General features: G+C 44.6%; 1 protein-coding gene across 3 annotated transcripts; it reads right to left on the reverse strand.

Moving 5' to 3' along the window:
* Positions 1-110: 110 nt before the first annotated feature.
* On the reverse strand, positions 111-18236 carry setd1ba (SET domain containing 1B, histone lysine methyltransferase a). Of its 3 annotated transcripts, XM_084383647.1 has the most exons (19): positions 13476-13900; positions 13090-13241; positions 12723-12821; positions 12143-12413; positions 10889-11007; positions 9216-10313; positions 5833-6579; positions 4633-4806; positions 4444-4537; positions 4121-4332; positions 3946-4018; positions 3480-3857; positions 3251-3385; positions 2105-2611; positions 1724-1890; positions 1523-1648; positions 1291-1410; positions 565-702; positions 111-474 (listed from the first exon to the last, which is right to left on the reverse strand). In XM_084383647.1, exons 1-19 carry the CDS (start codon positions 13534-13536, stop codon positions 301-303), a joined length of 4845 nt encoding a protein of 1614 aa, XP_084239773.1. In that variant the 5' UTR covers positions 13537-13900; the 3' UTR covers positions 111-300. The 3 variants fall into 3 exon arrangements, with proteins under 3 accessions (XP_084239773.1, XP_084239772.1, XP_084239771.1); XM_084383646.1 differs by lacking the exon at positions 13476-13900 and adding an exon at positions 15647-18236 and having other exon boundaries at positions 2105-3385; XM_084383645.1 differs by having other exon boundaries at positions 2105-3385; positions 13476-13608.
* Positions 18237-19187: the final 951 nt, after the last annotated feature.

Genomic DNA, 19187 nt, shown 5'->3' on the forward strand with positions numbered 1-19187 from the left:
AGGAGGGGAGGGGAGGGGAGGAAATGCTGCACCAGCAAGTCAAGTGTTTAGTAAATTCTGGGTCACTGGCAGACATAAAAAACTACGCGTTTTTCATTTCAAGAGCACCATAAATCGTAAACAATCTAGAGTTTATTATGTGAAGAGCGCCGTTCAGGACGCAGGTTTCTTTTCTCAAAGAGAACCTTCCCTCTTCACTTCTTCCTCGTCCAGGATCTTGACATGTGCGTGTCCGGGGGAAACTTGAAGTTTGAGGACAGCACTTTTGCACCCCGGAAGAGGACTGACCTCAAATGGACGTTAATTGAGTGTTCCCCGACAGTTCTCCGCCCCACACAAACAGGGGATCTTCTCGTCCTCGATGGGGAACTTGTAGTCGTAAGTGATTTCCTCGTTGACGTTGATGGGCTGTCTGGAGTAGATCACGATCTTCTTCTGAGACTCCACTGTGATGACCTTCGCATAACAGTTAGGCTGGAAGAAAAGACGGACAGGATTAGTTTGCTTCAAAGCTTGTGTTTCTGTCTCATTCACTAGAGGAACTCGGTGTAGATGTTTCCTTACATTGCAGCTGTGGTTGATGAAGCGGGCGAAGTTGCCACACTTGGTAGCGTCTATGATGGTGTCGTGGTCAACACGGAACATGTAGCTGCTACCGATGCCCTCCTCCTCGTAGCGCTTCTCCCGCATGTCCGCAATCACCTGGCGGAGGAAGATGGTCACTTGTTAGAGGTTTGACAACTTTAAAAGCACTGTATGTTGAGAGTAGATAGTTCACCAAATAATTGCCTGTGTTCTTCATCGGTTATGATGCTTTAGTAAAGTATTTCTGACCCTTGACCCCGTTAAGTCAGAAAAGTTAATGACCTCCTTTCGACCGGAGTCAAACTTGAGTAAAAGATCATTAGTACCAATGTAATAATTGATGAATCTTTTAGTATATGTAATGTCAAGACGTCTTCTAGTTTGTTTTTTTGTCCAACCAACAGCCCAAAACCCAAAGACTCATCATTCACTGTCATAAATGACAAAGAAAAGAACAAAGTTCTTACATTTTGTCTTGAAAAACAGACATTGCATAGATGATTGTAAATCAATCATTAAAATAGTTGGCAATTTTCTTTTGGTTGACTTACTGAATTATCACCGTAACTCTATTCAACTGGAGTGGAATGTAAAATATGTGTCTATATTTTTGGCTAATGAGAAACTTTAAGAGTGAAAGCAAGTTAAAGTGTAGTAATTGACCACTTAAACCTGCTTCGAATGAACCAGTCAGCTGCCTCTCACCTGTCTGATGTTCTGCCCCACGTACTCGATCACCATTTCATCAGCAGCGATGGGCTCCTGGGCGAACAGACCCCAGTCGTGGATGTGCGACTTGCAGAATCTGATCTTTTTCTTACGGAACTGAAAAGAGAAAACGAGAGCAAAGAGTCACGTGTAAGTATCAGAAAAGCTGATATTCAGATGAAGAAAAAAAACTGCCCACTGGAGCAAAGTTCTGTCAGACTGTGTTTACCTTCAGCTGGTTGAACTTCAGCAGGTCACTGTCACACGCAAACGAGGACAGCAAGCGCCGCTGCTCCGACCGCCGCTCCGAGCCAGCTCTGGTGGAGGCGTGGACCTGCGCAGGGATACTCATACCCTGCAGAGAGAGGACGGAGTTAGAAGTGTTCACAAGCAGCAAGTTAATCACCACAATCTGTTGTCTGCAGCTCACCTGTGTGTCGACCGGAGGCTCCTCATACTGCAGCTTTGTGCTCTGGAGGTACTTGATCTTGTCCTTCTTGTCGATCTTGTAGTATCCCTCGCTTCGCGCGCAGCCGGTCATGTGATCCCTCATGCCATCGTCTCTTCTCTTTTTCTTCACTCCAGGGATGTTGGTAGGTGCAGGGGAGTCAAGGAAGAAACTAAAAGGACCACAGCTGGCATACCAAAACACTTCAGAAGCAGTTCCTCAGTTTTACCACCAGAGGGGGCTGCTATTTGATACACACTACAAAATAACTCTTTTTTAAGTTATTTCACTGGACATACACAAAGATTTATATTACTGATAAGATTTGGTGTAAATCAGCTGATGTCAAGCAGTAAAGGATATAAGGATGGTTGACCCACAGCGTGTCATTCAACCAGTCGTTGCCGTTATCCTGCTGAAGCATCTTGTCATAAGTGATCTGCAGGAGCCTCACGTCCTCCTCATCTATGCCGTCATTCCAGATGTCGTACAGGATGGTCATCTCCTCAAACTCTGTGCGCGGGTTGAAGTACGGCCGAGGCGGCGAGGTGACGGGAGACAGGCTGCCCAGCAGCAGCTCCTCCCAGCCTCGCCGCGGCCGCCGTGCAGGCTTCACTGTAACAGGTGCCTCTTCTTCGTAGGACAGGAAGCCGTCTTCTGCGGGCAAGACTGTCTGAGGCTCCACCTCTCCTTCCCTGAAGTCCAGGCTTGGGTGGTTGGGGGACTTGGCGGACGTCCTTTGCACAGATAGGCCGTCGTGAGGCAGAGGGGTGGACTCGGATGAGAGCTCCAAAGACTCCTCAGTTGCGGAGACAGCTGGGGTCTTTTTGCCTTTGGGTCGTCCAGCTTTCTTCTTTGACTGGGCGGTATCTGATGGCACAGGGACATCTACAGTGAGACCAGCGGGCAAATCTTCAGGGACACTAGCTGAATTCTCTGCTCCAGCTGATAAGGTCTGGTTAGGAAGGGCACTGATGGGAGGCTCTTTAAAAACTGGCCTATCGTCCAGGCTTTCAGAGGAGATTTTCCTATTAAGAGTCAGAGCTGAGGGGTCAGGGAAGACAGGGGTGAAGGTTAAGTCTCTTCCTGGGGTACGGGGGACTCCAGCGCTAAGGACGGGGGACTGTGCAGGGTACGAGAAGGGGCTACCGGGGATGTGAGGGGAGCTAAGCAACAGGCTGCTGCCCGTCAGCGGGGCGTCGCTGCCAGGCGTGATGGGTATCGTGTCCGTGCTCTGGGACTTGCCCAGACTTCGCGCACGCTCCATCAGGTCCCTGCCTGGCGTGCGGGGGATGTCCTCATCTGTGGGGAGCCTGGGCCGCTGAGGGAGGTCAGGCAGGGGACCTGGGGGTGGGTGGAGGAGGGAGCGGCCGTCTAGTGCCGGGTGAGGAGGGAGAGGGAGGTGCATTAAAGGAGCGGAGGCAGATTTGGGGACGGGTGCGTTTGCCTCTAAGTGGGATGGGGGTAGTCGACCAGGGGTGCATGGTACTTCCTCAGGCTCTGTTTTACCTTTGGCTTTAGTCTCCTGGTCGCTGTCGGGCAGGGCGCCTGTGGGGGTGGGTGGCCGAAGGTTCGCTACAGGCTCCTGAGGTTCAGACTTCACTACAGGAATGTTGCGGTCTAAGCTGACATCCGACTCTTTGACTACAAGACAAGAAAAGACGGACATTAATTTCTTCTAAAACTCAAAATACTTGAAAAAATAAAACACTTTGTATGTTTAGGTGCAGACATTCACCTGGGATCCCTTTGGGTGACGGCGGCTTCACGTCCTCCTTCACCTCCTCCTTAGGACTAGGAGGTCGGCGTTTGGGCTTGCTGCTGAGCTCCGCCCTGCTACTCTGCTCCTCCTTATCCTCCGAGACCAGTCCCACAGGAGGGCTTTGTGCCTTAGACTCTGCCTCCTCCTCCTCCTCTTCATCAGAAGTGGAACTTGTAGAGGATGAGGAGGACGAGGAGGTCCTTGCCTCTTTGTCCGCATCCTCCGCATCTTTTACTGTCGCCCGCTCTTCCTCCTCATCTTCCTCCTCTTCCGAGCTTAACTCGTACTCAGAGGAGTCTTCGCTTTCTCCCGAGGAGTCGGAGCTGGCCTTGGAGGAAGATGAACTCTCAGGTTCTGCAAGAAAGGAGGTAAAGAGATGATACATCACAGGGAACACGCGGACAAAAAACAACCAGATGCTGTTGTTTCATATTTAAAGTACCGTCATCAGACGAATCCGAGGAAGCGCTCTCACTGGATGAGTCTTCATCATCACCCTCCTCATCGCCACTTTCCTAAGAGATGATCAGAAATCATAAAAGCGTATTAAAAATGCCCCAAAATTGTAAAAGATGATTCAACAGATTCTCAATCAAAGGTAACTGTGGAGAGCGTACTTTGCCCGACAACAGCCTATCGGTAGCCTCTGTTTCATTAGGCTCCTCCTCCCGTTCGGACAATGACTCCTCTTCCTTCCCAGATGTATCCACCTCTTCCTCCCCCTCACTGTCCAGTTCAAGTGGTCGCGAGTGCCGTCGCTTTGCTAAAGACCCGTCGGCGTCCATTTTGGAATCGTCCGAAGGGAGCTCAGCTGGGTCTCGATCCCGGTCTGACAGAAATGAACAACAAGACAAATGAGCCGTTGGCAGGAAGAAAACAGAGACCTGCGAGTATAAATGTTCACACTGAAGAGTTTTTGATCTGCCGTGTTGGAAGTTACCTTCATCCTCCAGCTCGTCATCAACCGGAGTTGAAGGCCGGGCTCGTTTGTTGTCCCCTGTTGATGTGGCCTCAGGTGGGTCCTTCCTTTTCACCTGAACACAACAAGTGATCATTAAACATCAACCAGCAGTGCAACTGGGGGGGAAAAAAGAACTCCCTTGATATTCTGACAAATTTCAAGGCTCACCTTGAAGGAGGGCAGGCGGATGGCTCCTCGCAACCCGATTCCCAGGCCCATCCCCTCATAGCCAAGTCCCTCGCCTTTGTTCCAGTTCTCCAGCAGACTCGAACCCATCGTCTCTTTGGGTTTGGGCCTCTCTTCTTCCTTCCCCTCCGTACCCTTCACTGGAGTCAAAGATGCCTGGGAGGAAAGAAGAGGATTTTTATGTCACTATACTCGACAATACAAAAATCACTGAAATCTTACTGTTTGTGACTGACTTCCGTTCAGATTCATGAAACAAAAGCTGCTTCAGATGTAAATGCAACAAGTGTTGATTTTCATGACCATTTAATCAGTCAATTTTTTTAATTGTTTAGTTTACAAACTACCCAAAAATTGTGAAAAACACCCATCACAACTTTTCCAGAGCCCCTGGAGACATCTTTAATTGGCTTGTTTTCAACTGTTTTCAACTGTCCAAAACTCAAAAGTGTTTAATCTAACATGATATCAAACAGACAAAGGAAACAAAGCCTCTCATCTGAGAATTTGAAAACAGTAAATATTTGACATTTTACCTTCAGATATCAATTAAACAGTTATTGATTATTTTATTTATTATATTTATTATTTTTGTCGCTAACAGCAACACAACCACAATCTGTGAGAAACCTCGTAAAATGTTTCAAAACATCACCTTTTTTTTATTCAATAATTCTTACCAATAATGTAAAATTCTTGGGATCAACACTGATGCTTCGTGTTTGTATACATTACCTATTTATTGATTTATTTTGGAGAGGTTTTCTTACCCATGTGCCATTCAGGGTGGGGGAAGGAAGGAGGGGAAACGCTAAAGACTGGCAAGGCAAATAAGAGCTCTTTTGTCAGGTAGTTGACAAATGTTATATTCAACATGGATAAACAAGAGTTCTGTGCTTGCATAGTTCAGTTTAAATGATCAATGTCAAGTTGTTTTAAAAACTCTTTTTTTAAATAATCTGCAAAAAGCATTATATTTTAATTGATGAACAAACTACTTCCTACTGATTATTGGTGCCTGATGTCACTGGCTTCTCCTGTTTGTAATTAAATCTTATAATATGGACTGTTTTGGAGGTACAGTTAGAAGTCAGTACATGTTTCCCACACACATAGTGCTGTGCTTTGCTTCTGTAAGTAACACCGTATTTGTATCTTGGAAGCTGAGAGGATAAAACTTACCTTCGCTGAGCGCTCCTTCTTATCCCACCAGTCGTCAAATGCTCTAAAGGCCACCACCTCCACCATCTTGCGGTTGAGGTCCCTCTTCATGATGGCCTTCAGCTCTTTGACGATGACCAGCAGCACGCCGTCGACGGTGGCCTTGTGGGGATCCTCTTTTTTACCCTCGTATCCAGGAGGAGGAACAGTAGGGTTGAACTTTGGTATACTGGGAAGCTGCCACTGTTGTCCAGGTGCTCCCGCACTGCCAGCAGGTGTCGCACCCATCGACAGAGGTGCATAGGGTCCCCCGAAAGACGCACCACTGTCTATAAAATGTGGATAAGGATAGGGCCCTCTCGTCTGAGCCATGCGACTCAACATCTGCTGCTGCATCTGGAAGGACATGGGCACGTTGCTCCACTGTTCCCACCGCAAGCAGTTCATCAGCTCCATCTGCATCAGTGGCACCATGCTGTGAGTGTAGGGGGCCATGTGTGCCAGCAAGTGGTGAGGCACTCCAGGATGAGCTGCCAGGTGAGCAGGATGTCCCGGGACGGCAGAGTGGGGGGCCAGGTGGGGATGTGGGATGGGGAAGCCGGCCTGGTGCGGGAGAGGGGGGAAGCCGGGAGGAGGGATGGTGATGGTCTGCATCGGGGACACTGCAGAGTTTACGACAATGCCCTTACCACACTCGCCACCGGTGATTGGAGTACCTGGCATCTCATCGTCAGAGATTTCCATGTCCTCTCCTGACGACTGAGTACCCTGTGTGACACGGGACAGTCTGTCAGAACTATGCAAGGTTGAAACATTTTTTAACAGGTTACACAAGTGCAGCTATGCCAGGGGCTAGGTGCAGATTTCAACTCTGTGAAAGCTGAGCAAACACTATCTACTTGTGAAGTGAGTCAAAAAAAGACTTACAGACTCTGAAAGCCTTTATCATCACATCTAAGTTGTTAATATAAATGCATTTGCAAAAAAGAAAGTTAACAGCATTCTTCTATGTCCACAGCAATCAATGTGTATTGTTACTTTGTTTACTTAAACAGCTGTTCACATTGACTTTGTATGTTTTGATCATGATTATTTGATGTCCGCTTATTTTGACAAAACAAACAGGATGATGAGATTGTTTCATTTCATCACACAAGATTTTTAGTTTACATGAGTGATTGACAGAGAAGATGAGACTATGTAGAAAATCAAGCATTTTTCATTATCGATTAATTTGCCAATTATTTCACGATTCATTGTCTAGTCTATGAAATGTCAATAAATTACGTCCTCAAAATGTTTCTTTTGTCCAACCAACAGACCAAACTCCAAATACTCTTCATTTACTGTCATTAATGACAAAGAAAAGCAGCAAATCCTCACATTTAAGAAGCTCGAACCAGCAATAGTTGAACGTTTTTAATTTGAAAAATGATTTAAACATTTAATCGATTATCAAAATAGTTGACAAATACATTTTTCGATCCACTGATCAATAAATCTACTCATTGTTGCAACTCTATTTATGCATAGTGCTAATCTGAGTTCGAATTAAGCATTTTCCGAACTTTCAAGACTTTGCATGAACCCTAGGAAGTAAGTAAAGCAAGTAAGTGGACCTAGAGTGAAACCGTTTTGTCCATCTGAACCTTATGGATATAATTTAACATTTTTCCAATTCTAGTTCTGTACAATACGTGACTATTAGTAACAATGATATATTTTTTTTAATGATATACTTTTTCTTAAACAAACATATGTCTACACAACATTGTTTTTATTTATCTGAACAAAAGAAGGTGAAGTTCTCAAATGTTAAAAAAAAAGCAACAATGCAAGAACTTTGCCTGGCAGATTGTCAAAACTTCAGAATCAGTAAATCTGATCAAAGAATAAATCAACATGATTATGAATCTGACCAAGCCACAGTACTCGGTGCTGTATAATGGACATGGTTTTATCAATACCAGAAAGTTCTGAAGTTATTCAAAATAAGAGCAACAAATGATTTGAGGGCTGATCTGAGTTCAAAGTTTAGTATTAGCTCTAGCACAGTCAAACACAACTGACCCATGTCGCTGGTCAGCATGTTTCCAAACAGAGCTGTTTGGTCAAGACAGCAGACTATTTATTCCTAAAACCACAGTGGATAATAGCTCTGAACTTTCTCTCCTGCTCTCTGTTATTATAAGAGGATCTCTGTTACAACCACTGCAGAAATGAAACTAAGTAAACTCAGTATGGGAGTGGCGTTGTTACCCAAATGACCTGTTTGCACGGCTTTCTTTGTGATAACTTGAAATGTGAGACGGGAGACGCTGTGGCCAATCCTGACTGTCAGGCTCAGCACAACCAGGAAGTGGCGGTGCTGAATGGGGCCAACAGCCAAACTGTGTTTCCCTCCGAATGAGCGTGCGGTGAGTGTTAGAAAGAGGAAACACAAGAGCATTCGATTCCCCAACAGCGGAACGGCTCTTATTTCTCCTTTCAAAGCACAAAGTGTAGAAATACAACAACACAGGCCAGATGGTGTTACTGTGACTTCAAACGACTTCGTATGAATGCGAGAGGATTTGTGAAGCTGCAAGTAATTCATCTAAAACTTTTCATTCATTACTTAGTTTAACTGCTGACAAGGAACTTTATATCTTTTTATTCACATTTTCAGACATTATTGTGCTTACAAATACACTTTTTTTCCTGGGTTAGGGTTAGACAAAATACTTTGTAGTTTACAGGTGCACTATGTAGTTTTTTAAAGAAGTTTAAACTCCGAATTTTAGTTAATAATACAAACTCAGATATATTTATTTTGTCCATAACTGAATAAACAAGCTGTTCTCAAAGGAAAATAAACTCCCCAGAACACTGACGCTAGAAAGGTGTCAGGGTCCGCCACATATAAACAAAGTAAACCGGTATGAAACCGTGTTGCTCTTTAGGTTCAGTTTGTTTATTCAGTCAGGAAAATAAACAGAGTTGTTTATCTAATTTGTTTAGGCATACAAACAAACAGTCAGCGAAGCCCCAAACTACATAATGCTCCTTTAATATATATCATATTTGTTCTTTGCACAAATCGGACAACTGAAACAGTAAACACCTTTTTTCACGGTGCTTCATATGTGGATTGTTGTGAAACCGGAACTTCCTTTTCAAGGCACAATGAAACGAGGGAAAGTTTTACTACTACCACCTTTCGCTGAGACTAGACCTTGCTTCCTGTGTCCTCAGTCTAACTGTCATTCACAGGTGCGAGTAAACATCGGCAACGTGCGACTATCAACTCATCCATCTATCAAAACAAGCTTGTTTTAGCGGCATTTAGCACGTAAAGGGTGCCCTTTTCTTGTAAACAGGCAGTTATGCTCATGCAAACGTGAGAGAAAGAGTTTGTATCTTACCGTGTCCATTTTATCAGTAGGAGTGTGGCCTCGAAAATGTCCATCCTTGAGGTCACTGTTGCTCGTCTTCTCCTGGACAGGAGAGCTGATTCTCCTGAGCAGGGAGGCAGTTCCAGGAATCGGCTCTTCATCTTCTGAGTCTGGCAGTGGGGTTGGACTGATGTCCTCCAAGCCTGTGCTAGTGGGACGGGAGTTCTGCTGGCCGCCTTGGGAGCCGCTTGTGTAAGGGGGGATCGGGGAAAGCTGAGAGGAAGAGGAGGAGATTGGACTCCCCTCCATTCGCACCTCAGTGTCCGAGTCTCGCTCCTCCAGGAACGGCAGCAATTTTGTCCTTTTCTCCTTCAGGAGCATCTCTATGCGAGAATCCAGGCTATTGCGCTCTGGATCCAGTGCAGGGGAACCAGGTGAGGGGCAGTGCTCTGGTGTTTGTGGAGGAGGGGTTGTTGGATGGGGCAAGGGCTCCGGCGGGGGCTCTGGGATCGGAGGAGTTTCTGGTCGATCCTTCACAGGTAAAAAGTCAGTGTCGGCTGCCAGAGGCGGCTGAGGCGGTCGGAGGTACTCACCCTCCCTTTGGGTGGGGTGATGGAAAGCAGGCTCCGACGGTGGGAACGCAGGGGGTAAAGGAGCCTGGTAGGGCGAGAAGGCAGACTTGAAGTTGGGTGTTGCAGGAGGAGGCGCTGTGTAGGTGAACGAGGGGGTGGAAGGTGGAGGTTCAGGTGGGGTGAGTTGTTTGAAGGGAGCTTGCTCGGACGTCGTGCCTCGGTACATGTTGCTGCGGTACTGAGGCCTCTCCGGTCTGCGGTTGTACGCATCCTGGAACTTACTCTCGTGTCTCCGAGATTTGTAACCTCCGGAGCTCTCGGGCCGGCCGGACTGGTACGCAGGCGTGGACTGCCGACTGGAGAAATTTGAGTCTTGAGAGAAGGGCGTACCAGTCTGCCGTGGGGTATGAGGGGTTCCCTGGGACTGGGGCGTGTCCTGCCTTAGGCTGGAGTAGCCCGTCTCCAGGGACAGAGGAGTGGTCGAGCTGCTGGGTGGTAATGCTCCTCCAACAGCGGACACGCTGCTCTCCGACAACCTGCGGATAGGCTCGCAGGCCTTAGAGGAGAGAAACGGGGTAGAGATGAATCAAGGTGTCACATTGATATAACCTCTGACAGCGGAAAAAAAATATAAAGACCCCCGTCTTTGTGTCACTGAAGACTTCAGGATGTAACTTCAGTGCAATCGTAGTAAAATGTTGGAATTAACGACTAATTTCACTGTGTACACCTGTGAAGAGCAATAAGTGGATAAGAGTATCTCGACACAATGACTGGGCCAAAGTGCATGTTTCACTGGCTTTGTGATTTCAGTCCACAGGCGAGGGTCAGGATAACATTTCCTCCACTCTACTCCACCACCTGCTGCACTGATAAAACGGATTACAGATAAGGACGTCACCTCAGATTGGCAGGTTGTTTTTTTTTCTACAATTCAGTAAACACATCTACACACTAGTATGCAACTGCTCTCCAGACTGACCTTACAAAACCCGGCAGAAGCTGTTCTTCATCATACTATTATCTAACTGCCACTGCCAAAGTTAAGAGAGTGATTTCACATTAACTGCAACCATCAACAACAACCAAGCAAGTGAATTATTTTACATAATGTTGGAGGAGATTTTTTACCAGTAAGGCTTCTGCCAGGCTTCGAGGGGAAACTTCTCTGGCCTCTCCACCGACAGGCAGGGTCTTCGGAGTGTAGCTGCCGTTCATCAGGAGCTGGAAGTACCTGAGGCGATTCTCACCTGCAGAACGGGAAACATGTGTGGGTCTGATGCAAAGTCTGTAAAACTTTATGCAAGCAAAATTTTAATAAAACTAACTTGACATGATTTCAACAACAATCTCAACACACCCATGTGTAGTTTCCTTTCTGGGTACAAACTTCTAGATCTGGACGATATGGTAAAAAAAAGTGATTTGTCAATATTGTGACAGAAGCATTTGCGATGTGATTCACGATTAGTGGGACTGATCAGTTTTGCATCAGAATTTTCATTTCCACTTGAAAAACTATTATAAATCATGACGATGTGAACAGTTGTGTTGCTTTCTTACATGTGAAGAACAAGATTTTGCAGGCCAAGGCCTTTTTGTGGCACTACAGTACTTAAACATAATGCTGTTTTATTACACATTTTACTTTTATCACAAAAAAAAAAAAATAAATAAAAAATTGGATTTGGATATTGCAATTTTGGTTATATTTCGGTTCAGTTTGCAGCCCTAGACACTTCTGAATTATTCTGAAAACAGCCAAACTAATGATCTATATTGTTTATGCGTGAATATATATAAACTGTAAACTATAGAACTCAATCATGTTCTGTAATAACATGGCTCAAAAAACACTTGCAAACCACAACAGCTATTTATACTCTTTAAAAAAAAAAGAAGAAGAAAATCCATTTCCAGAGAACAACTGCACATGTTGTAATTAAAAACATATATAAATGAGCACAAGTGTTTCCACTAAAGCTGAAGCTGCATCAGTCCAAAAAGAGTCAGTCTCATTGAAGATTAAAAAAAAAAAAAAACTCACTAACATTTGGAGTGTTTTCGTTCAGATGTGACTCAACAGAGACAGATTGCTTTGTGTTTGTTTACAGGTCTGAAATTATGCACAGTGGGAGTACACAGCACCCTCAGCTCTGGGCCTGTGGGAGCAGCCTCACATTCAATGAAATTCAATTAATCCGCGTTACCAGGCAACGCACGTAAATGTACGCACGTGACTGCCGTCCTCCTCCTAATGAATCAAAACACGGCAACATGTCACGTCGGGTTTTTGTTTTGCTGAGCGGGAGAGCTCCGGCGGGCTCGATCGTGCACAAATGTAGGTTACACGTCGCCTCCTTGAATGGCTGAAGCTCTGTTTACCTTTCGGGTCCAGCTCCACGTGGATGATGTTTCCCATAACAGACGTGTCGTGCAGCGACTGCACGGCCTCCTTGGCGGCTTTCACCGTCTCGAAAACAACTTTGGCAATCCCCAGGTGCTTCTTGTTCTTCGGATTGTACAAGATCTCGACCTCCTCGATGTCTCCGAATTTTTTGCACATGTCGGTTAGAAATCCTTCCCTGATGTTGTCGTTGAGCCGGGCGAATGTCACCTCCTTTGGAGGCACGGGGCCGATGTAACACTCATCGATCTGGAAGAAGAAGAAGAAGGAGGAGGAGAGGGGTTAATGTCGGGAGTGCTTTCGGGGTTAATGTTGCACCGTGTGGGGTCATCCATGACAGCTGAGATTAAAAACAACAGTGCCGGATGAGTAGCGATGGTCATGCAAATCCAGTCCGCATGCATCAGACTGAGGTTATTCTGGGTTCAGCAGCCCTCCGATGATCATGCTTTCACTCGACATCCCAAAGATGAATGAAGGGGGTGTGTCTGCAACTTTTGACAGCACCCCTTTCCCACAGGAAAAAGCGGGCTTCGCGCTTTCTGTCATGGTAGATACCTTGAATTTCGGCACCGGTAGGTCCGTCTCTTTGTACTTAGTCCAGAGACGACCGATCCTCGGGTCCCGGACGATGTCCACTGGTGGCATCCCAGGATTCTGTAGGAGAGGAGGGAGGGAGGGGGAGACACAACACTGTTATCCATCCCATTCACAACTTCACAAGGGGAGAACTTGTTGCGAAGTAGTTCTACACAAACCGGACGCGGTGTCACATTAAAATGAACACCTCCGACACTGCTCCCCAAGATGCTGGAACATGCCCGTGGCCGGCCCCGGCAACACAGCCACATTGTAACCTATCATGGAGGTCGGCTACTCGGTTACTATTGTAGCCGCTCCGCCGCGTCAAATGCGGTCCACTTACAGGCATGTTGAAAGTCTGTCCATCGTAGCGATACAGTTTGTGTGATCCCTTCTTCAGCGCCGGGTCGATGATCAACTTGTAACTTCTCCAGTGGTGACTCCGCTTCTCCGCCGAGCCGCAGACGGGATGACTGTCCATGCCGTTCGCCAAACCTGAAACGACAGGCGAGCGACAAGGAGAGGAGAGCTATCGTGAGGCAAGGCTAAACACGGTCCCGTTACCAGCCCCCAACACTTTCCAACAGCCAAACGTTACAGATGCATGGCTCTGGTGGCAGGGGTAACACCAAGTGAGAGCAAAAACGGGATCTAGCGTAATATATCCCAGTTACGGAAAACAGGCATTAGGAGGGCTGTGGAGAAAGAGGAAAAAAAGAACAAGCTTACTTGAACTCTGCTTTCTGCCATGGTCCTCGTTCAATCTGTTTCTCTCGCCTGGCTTGGACATGGTTCGTCCGATCGAGTGATTTTTCTTTAATTGATGAAAAGACGAGATCGCTTTCCTTTCGCCGCTTACATTACATGATTTAGCTTGAAGAATACTGCCTCCTTTTCGGCGAGAGCCAACACATATTGTGTGCCTCTGGTCTGTAGCTTCTGTCTCTCCCACAATACACCGCTAGGCTCTCCCACCTCCGATGCTAGTCGCACTTTCGTCACAAACACTTTTCTATTTTCCACCGCTCATTAAATTATGTTAATGACTTTTATGAAATTATCGTGTTTTAATCTACTTACATAGTAACGTTCGTACGCGTACGTGAGCTTATTACGAGCCGGGAAGCAGCTGTGTATCGCTAAACCTCCACATTATTGTGTGTGGAATCTGCCGGTTGCATTTACCTAACTGGCAAACACAAGATAGACACAGGGGGCAATATCTTCTTAACTGCCACTAAAGGCTAATAAAACGGATTTGCTCGCAGGTGTTTTGTGTACAGACGTGCGGTCGTTGAGAAATCCCAACATGTTGGGCCATATTTTAAATCGAAAAACAAAGAAAAGAAAAGGGGGGACTCCGCTGCTGTGGAGCTAGTTGTTGACTACTAATGTGAACAGAAGATTTTTTTTTTAATACGAAACTCGGTTAGGAAAAAGTGGAATTTAACAGCCAAGCTAACGTTTACGACCGTTGGAATGCGGCGGCTTGTTAACGTCTCTCTCTCTTGTCAGTTTGATTAATCCAGACCAACAAACTAGTGCCGAACCGCTGTGTGGATTCTCGCTTTTACAAGTACCAAACAACTCCGGAGGTTTAAATTTGAAATAATCTTTCGCGGTGTGGATTTCCTCACGTTTTGCTTATTTTTCCAGTGAACTGCATGTTGTCGAACAAACTGGATTTTTGTTTGACATTGCCTGGTGTTTTGCAGTGCTCGGGCAATTGGCTGGTTAACAGCAGCAGCTCGGCGGGCCAATCAGAGCGCAGCAGCAGAGGAGCTGTCTGCTATTAGAAGCACGGCTCAGGAGTCCTTCAACAGAGAGCAGAGAGAGGGGGCCGAGCGCTCTCGGCAGCCATTTTCCTAAAACAGGACTCAATGGCCTATATGGGTTTCCTTTGTTCCAAAAGGGATCTTACACTTGATTTCCTCATCTCTCACGGACTATGATAAAACTATGATTCCTCCTTTTAAAGGATTGAGAAGAAGGAAGAGAATGTACTGGATGTAATACCCTGTGACATTTTGAGCCTTTTTTCCTCTGCCTGGAATCCATCTTTGTCTTAACTAGGTCATGGCACACCCATATAATAGTATTTATATTTCTTAAGTGAAAAGAAAACAAATGTTGTGAATAAACAGGGTTATGGTTTTGGAGATGTTGTGTTAGAGAGAGAAAAAACCACAGTTAAAGTGACAATGTGTGATGGCTGATTGTTGGGCCATTGCACTTATGGCCTTGTAGGATATGAGTAGCACTGAGTAAGTTAAATTCTTTTATAATACTTTTTGAAAGTTTTGTTAATGCAGTAATGTAAATTGTGAGGCATGCAGTAACTGTTATTAAAAGTATTCTGTCAATTTATCTATTGATCATTAATGTCATAGAATTCTATTTTTTTCTTTACATCTGTAATAGCCAGCTTTATTCAATATGTTCACTGGCATGCTGACATGAATATACAGCCTGAAGTTTAAGGTTATAGACATTGTTTAATAATGATAGAAAGCAGGCCATGGGTAGCTAATGGCTTTAAGAAAGTAGTTTATTGTGCTGCCTGCAATTCTGACTGTTGATTGATAACTCATTTGCTTTGATTAATGACTTTAAACACTTTCCTCTCACAACAGCAACGGTTAACACCCTGATGGCGTGTGTTGCACCCTGCCTGCAACCGTGGAGACAACTTCATGCACGACTAGGTTTGTGCTGTCCATTTGCCATTAAGAAATCAAATGCGTCCAAAGTGTAAACGTAGGCTTGACCTTGCTTCAAGGGCAGTTTTTCAGTTTCGAAAGGAGCACAGTCAGGTTGGCTTTGTACAGTTTCTACAACGATTTGAAAGATAGATCAGAGGAAACAGATGGAGGGAAAACTCTTAGGGTGAAAATATTTACCTCAGCACTTTGGTGAAATGCAGTTAACAGGCCTAAACGCAGGGGCAGGAGGAATGTTTTCAGCTCCATCTTCGGATCCTCTAATAATGGCATAAATAAGGGGTGGGATAGCGTCTCCTGAAAAGGAAGGAATCCATTAGCACGACACATCTAGAGCTCTTTTGAAAACTTTTTGATCAGTGGTAGGCTTTGCCTCTCAGCCAGCGAATATGCATCTTCAAGCATCATCTGTGTGGGCAATATGCAAACCATCTCCTCTCTCTCTCTCTCCTTGAAGACAGGATTGCAGTCAAGTATAACCTCTTCTATTTCGACATTTCTAACTGAGCTACAGCATATAAAACCCACAAGGAAATGTTGTTTTGAAAGGTAATGGATTTTTGAGCTATTTTTACTAAATTTGCGAGTTTATATGTTTTACATGCAAGTTTAGTTTATTCTAGAGGACAGACAACATGAACAATACGTGTGTTAAATAACGTTACCAGCAAAACTGTATTGACTTTTGTAAAATGTAACTGTAACCCATATATAATTTTTTTTTTGATTTGATAGTGCAAACTTACATTTAGTATTCAAAACATGTAATCCAAGTCTTAAACGAGCAAATGAATCTTTTGGGGAGGAAATCTTGTATATTTCACTGCTTCCCTGAGTCCAAAGAGACCTTATTTTGGTGCTATGTAAGCTTCACTTGCTCAATTGGTTTCTCTGCTGTTCTCCTGTCTCAAAATGGCTTCTTTACAGACAAAGGAGAGCACTGTGCTGTAAAATGTTGCTGCGCCATAACTGGGTGAGGCTCGCTCGCCCGCTCGCTCGGGGGGTGGGGGAGTGAAGCTTTTCACGAGGACGTTTCTCGGTGATTCAACAGGAAGTCTTAACATCGAGCGACACGGGGGTGATTTTTTCATTTACTTTTCTTTCTTTCTTTTCCTCTTTTTCTTTTTTTACGAATGGGTTCAAGGATAAATACGCAGATAAGAAAACTAGTCGAGAGTGCGTGTAAAAGGAAGGAAACGTTAATAAGGCTGCGCATTCAGGCTGTCGGTTGCCGGGGTTGACTCGCCCCCTGGCAACGGCAGTAATCCGAGAGCCCTGGACGGTTGCCATGAGAGCTCGAGCGCGTTTGCTGCACCCCCCACACTGCCATATAAGGTCATCAGGAATCCTCCGCTCGAGCCCTGTTTTGTATCTCCTTCGGGCTTCCGCGCGTGCTCTCTGGCTCTAGACAAAGACTGAGCGTTTTTTTTTAAAGTGCGACATCAGATAACAACGTAAAAAAAAAAAAAAAGATGGCGGTTATATTGTGTGTTTGCTAAAGGAGGTGAAGGGGCTTTATTCGCGTTCGTAAAATGGCTCTCTGCGTATTCTTTGTTGGTGTGTGTGTGCAGGCGGAATGTCCGAGGCCTGTTTTTCTTGTTATCCGCTCCTAGAACCGCCTGCCAACTGCGCACGTCCCTCCATTTAAGCCGATCACGAGGCTGTAAACCTCCCCCCCTCTCCCCTCCCCTCCCCTCCCTTCCCTTCCCTTCCCCATTCCTCTTCTCTAGACCCCCTCACCCCTCAGCGTAAAGGAGACTAAATTGTGAATAAGGTTTAATGTGTGTAACACAAGTGAAAAATGTGCCTTCAGATTCTGTGAGGTTATTTATAGGCCTTTGTTTAAAAAAAGGAAAAAAAAGAAAAAGGCTCTCGGGTGTGGGGGTTGTTGCGCCATTCAGCTTTGCGCGCCGCTGACAGACTGGAATATTCCACACAGACAGAGGATTGGCCTCTCTTCTGCTGGACAGCTGTCTCCTCTTTGCTCGGCGAAAAAACCCCTATTTTTTGACTATTGCTCTTTGTTAATTAACTGATGACAAAAAGGGGGCTTTTACACGTGTGGATATTTTGTACACCTACAGGATAATTGAATATGCTTTTTTTAGTAGGTGATTCAAAATGTTAGGCTTCATCTTCACCTTGTAAGTCAAACAAGCACTCTTTTTTTTTTTTTATTATTCATTTTTCACAGCTTGTGCTCAAACCATAGCAGCATATAGGGGGCTGTCTGTGGAGAAAAAAACCAGGAAGCCAGACAAGCTGCTCCATGTCCTCTCTCTGTCTCTTCTTTGTATGTTCAGCCTTTTACTCTGATGGATTGTTCACTGAATCATTGTGAATCAAACCAGGTATCCTTTTTTTGATTATTTATGGTACACTGCTATTCTAGGACTTTCATGCAAATTGGTGGTGCTGTACTTATTTTATCTAAAATGGTGTTTTTTTTCCCTTAAATATTTGCATGCCTATTATTATTTATTATTATTATTATTATTATTATTATTGGTGTAACATTCCACATTGTGGTTTGTGATTTAGTCTATCACTCTGTAATATGATACCTGTCTGTGTTTCTGAAATATTTGAATAAATAGATCATACACTCACCTTTTTATGTTTTGTTATTGTGGAAACTGGAGCAGGTTGTTGTAATTTTTTAAATGACTTTTAGGCCTGTATTTAAAGCAGTATTTTAACCTATCATGTCATATGAGACACATACTACACTAAAACACACAATGAACATCATTTATACCTCAGGGTGACATGGCAGGAGCATTTTCTTTAAAGCTGAAATTCCCTTTTAGTTATAGATGTAAATGCGTGTGTTTTCAGGCATTAGTTATTGCAGTAAATGTGTGTGTATTCATGCAAAATGTTTTCTTAAAATAGGCAAAGTAAAGGGCAGTGTCAGCTCATCCTCTTAAAGGGACAGCTCGCTCAAATTTTCTGCATTCCTATCCACTAACTGCATATTTTCCCACCAGTGACCACAGAATATTTAACCTTTAAATTTGACTGTGTAGCTACTACCTCGGTGTGAGTTCGACAGACAAAATGTTCCAGACCAGACACTGCATGAATTTGAGTTGATCTTAAATACAACATTTTGTGATTTCTGGCTCATTCTCTATGATGTTTGACACCCAGTGCAACATACCGTACATCAGATGTCTGTAATTACTAGCGAGCATCGACATGGCTGAAACAAATTCCCAAAAATGATGTTAAACTATTGCATGTTGTGTAATGTCCATGAACATTATCAGTCATCCAGGTCTTTTGCAATCTAGTAGTAACTCAAATGCAGCTGGACTGAATTTATAAGACTGTGTCCATTTTCTTCTGGTCATCTGGCTCACTATCTAACTTTAATTTAAACACTAAGAAGCTCTTCGTCATGCCTTAAAGCTGCCTGCCTACTTCACACACCGATATCACCTTACTATACCTCTAAATGTTGCATCCAAAACCAATCACTATATTTTGCTAATTTAATTAGTTTGTTACCGGGTGAAGTGTCCGTACATTGGATCCTGGGACGATCGAGAGTAGTTTGTCCTGACGCCCAATCTGTGATGTCACTGCCATGTTCAGCCATACAGACTGCACAAAGACATATGACTGATGTCTTGCTTGTAAATCCCCTGGGGATTCAACATGCTCATATTAAAAGGGAGACCACTATTTCTATCAAATGCATTTATGGGTTTCATGA

The sequence above is a fragment of the Pagrus pagrus genome, assembly GCF_965226575.1.
Source record: "Pagrus pagrus genome assembly, chromosome: 19".
Classification (NCBI taxonomy): domain Eukaryota; kingdom Metazoa; phylum Chordata; class Actinopteri; order Spariformes; family Sparidae; genus Pagrus; species Pagrus pagrus.

Excerpts from the sequence above, each read along its gene's own strand:
- setd1ba (XM_084383645.1), bottom strand. The coding sequence starts at position 13,536 with ATGTCCAAGCCAGGCGAGAGAAACAGATTGAACGAGGACCATGGCAGA. Across the intron at positions 10,314-10,888 it reads GCCTGGCAGAAGCCTTACTG|GCCTGCGAGCCTATCCGCAG; the intron begins GTAAAAAATCTC and ends CTCTCCTCTAAG. Across the intron at positions 4,807-5,832 it reads AGAAGGAGCGCTCAGCGAAG|GCATCTTTGACTCCAGTGAA; the intron begins GTAAGTTTTATC and ends CTTTCCTCCCAG.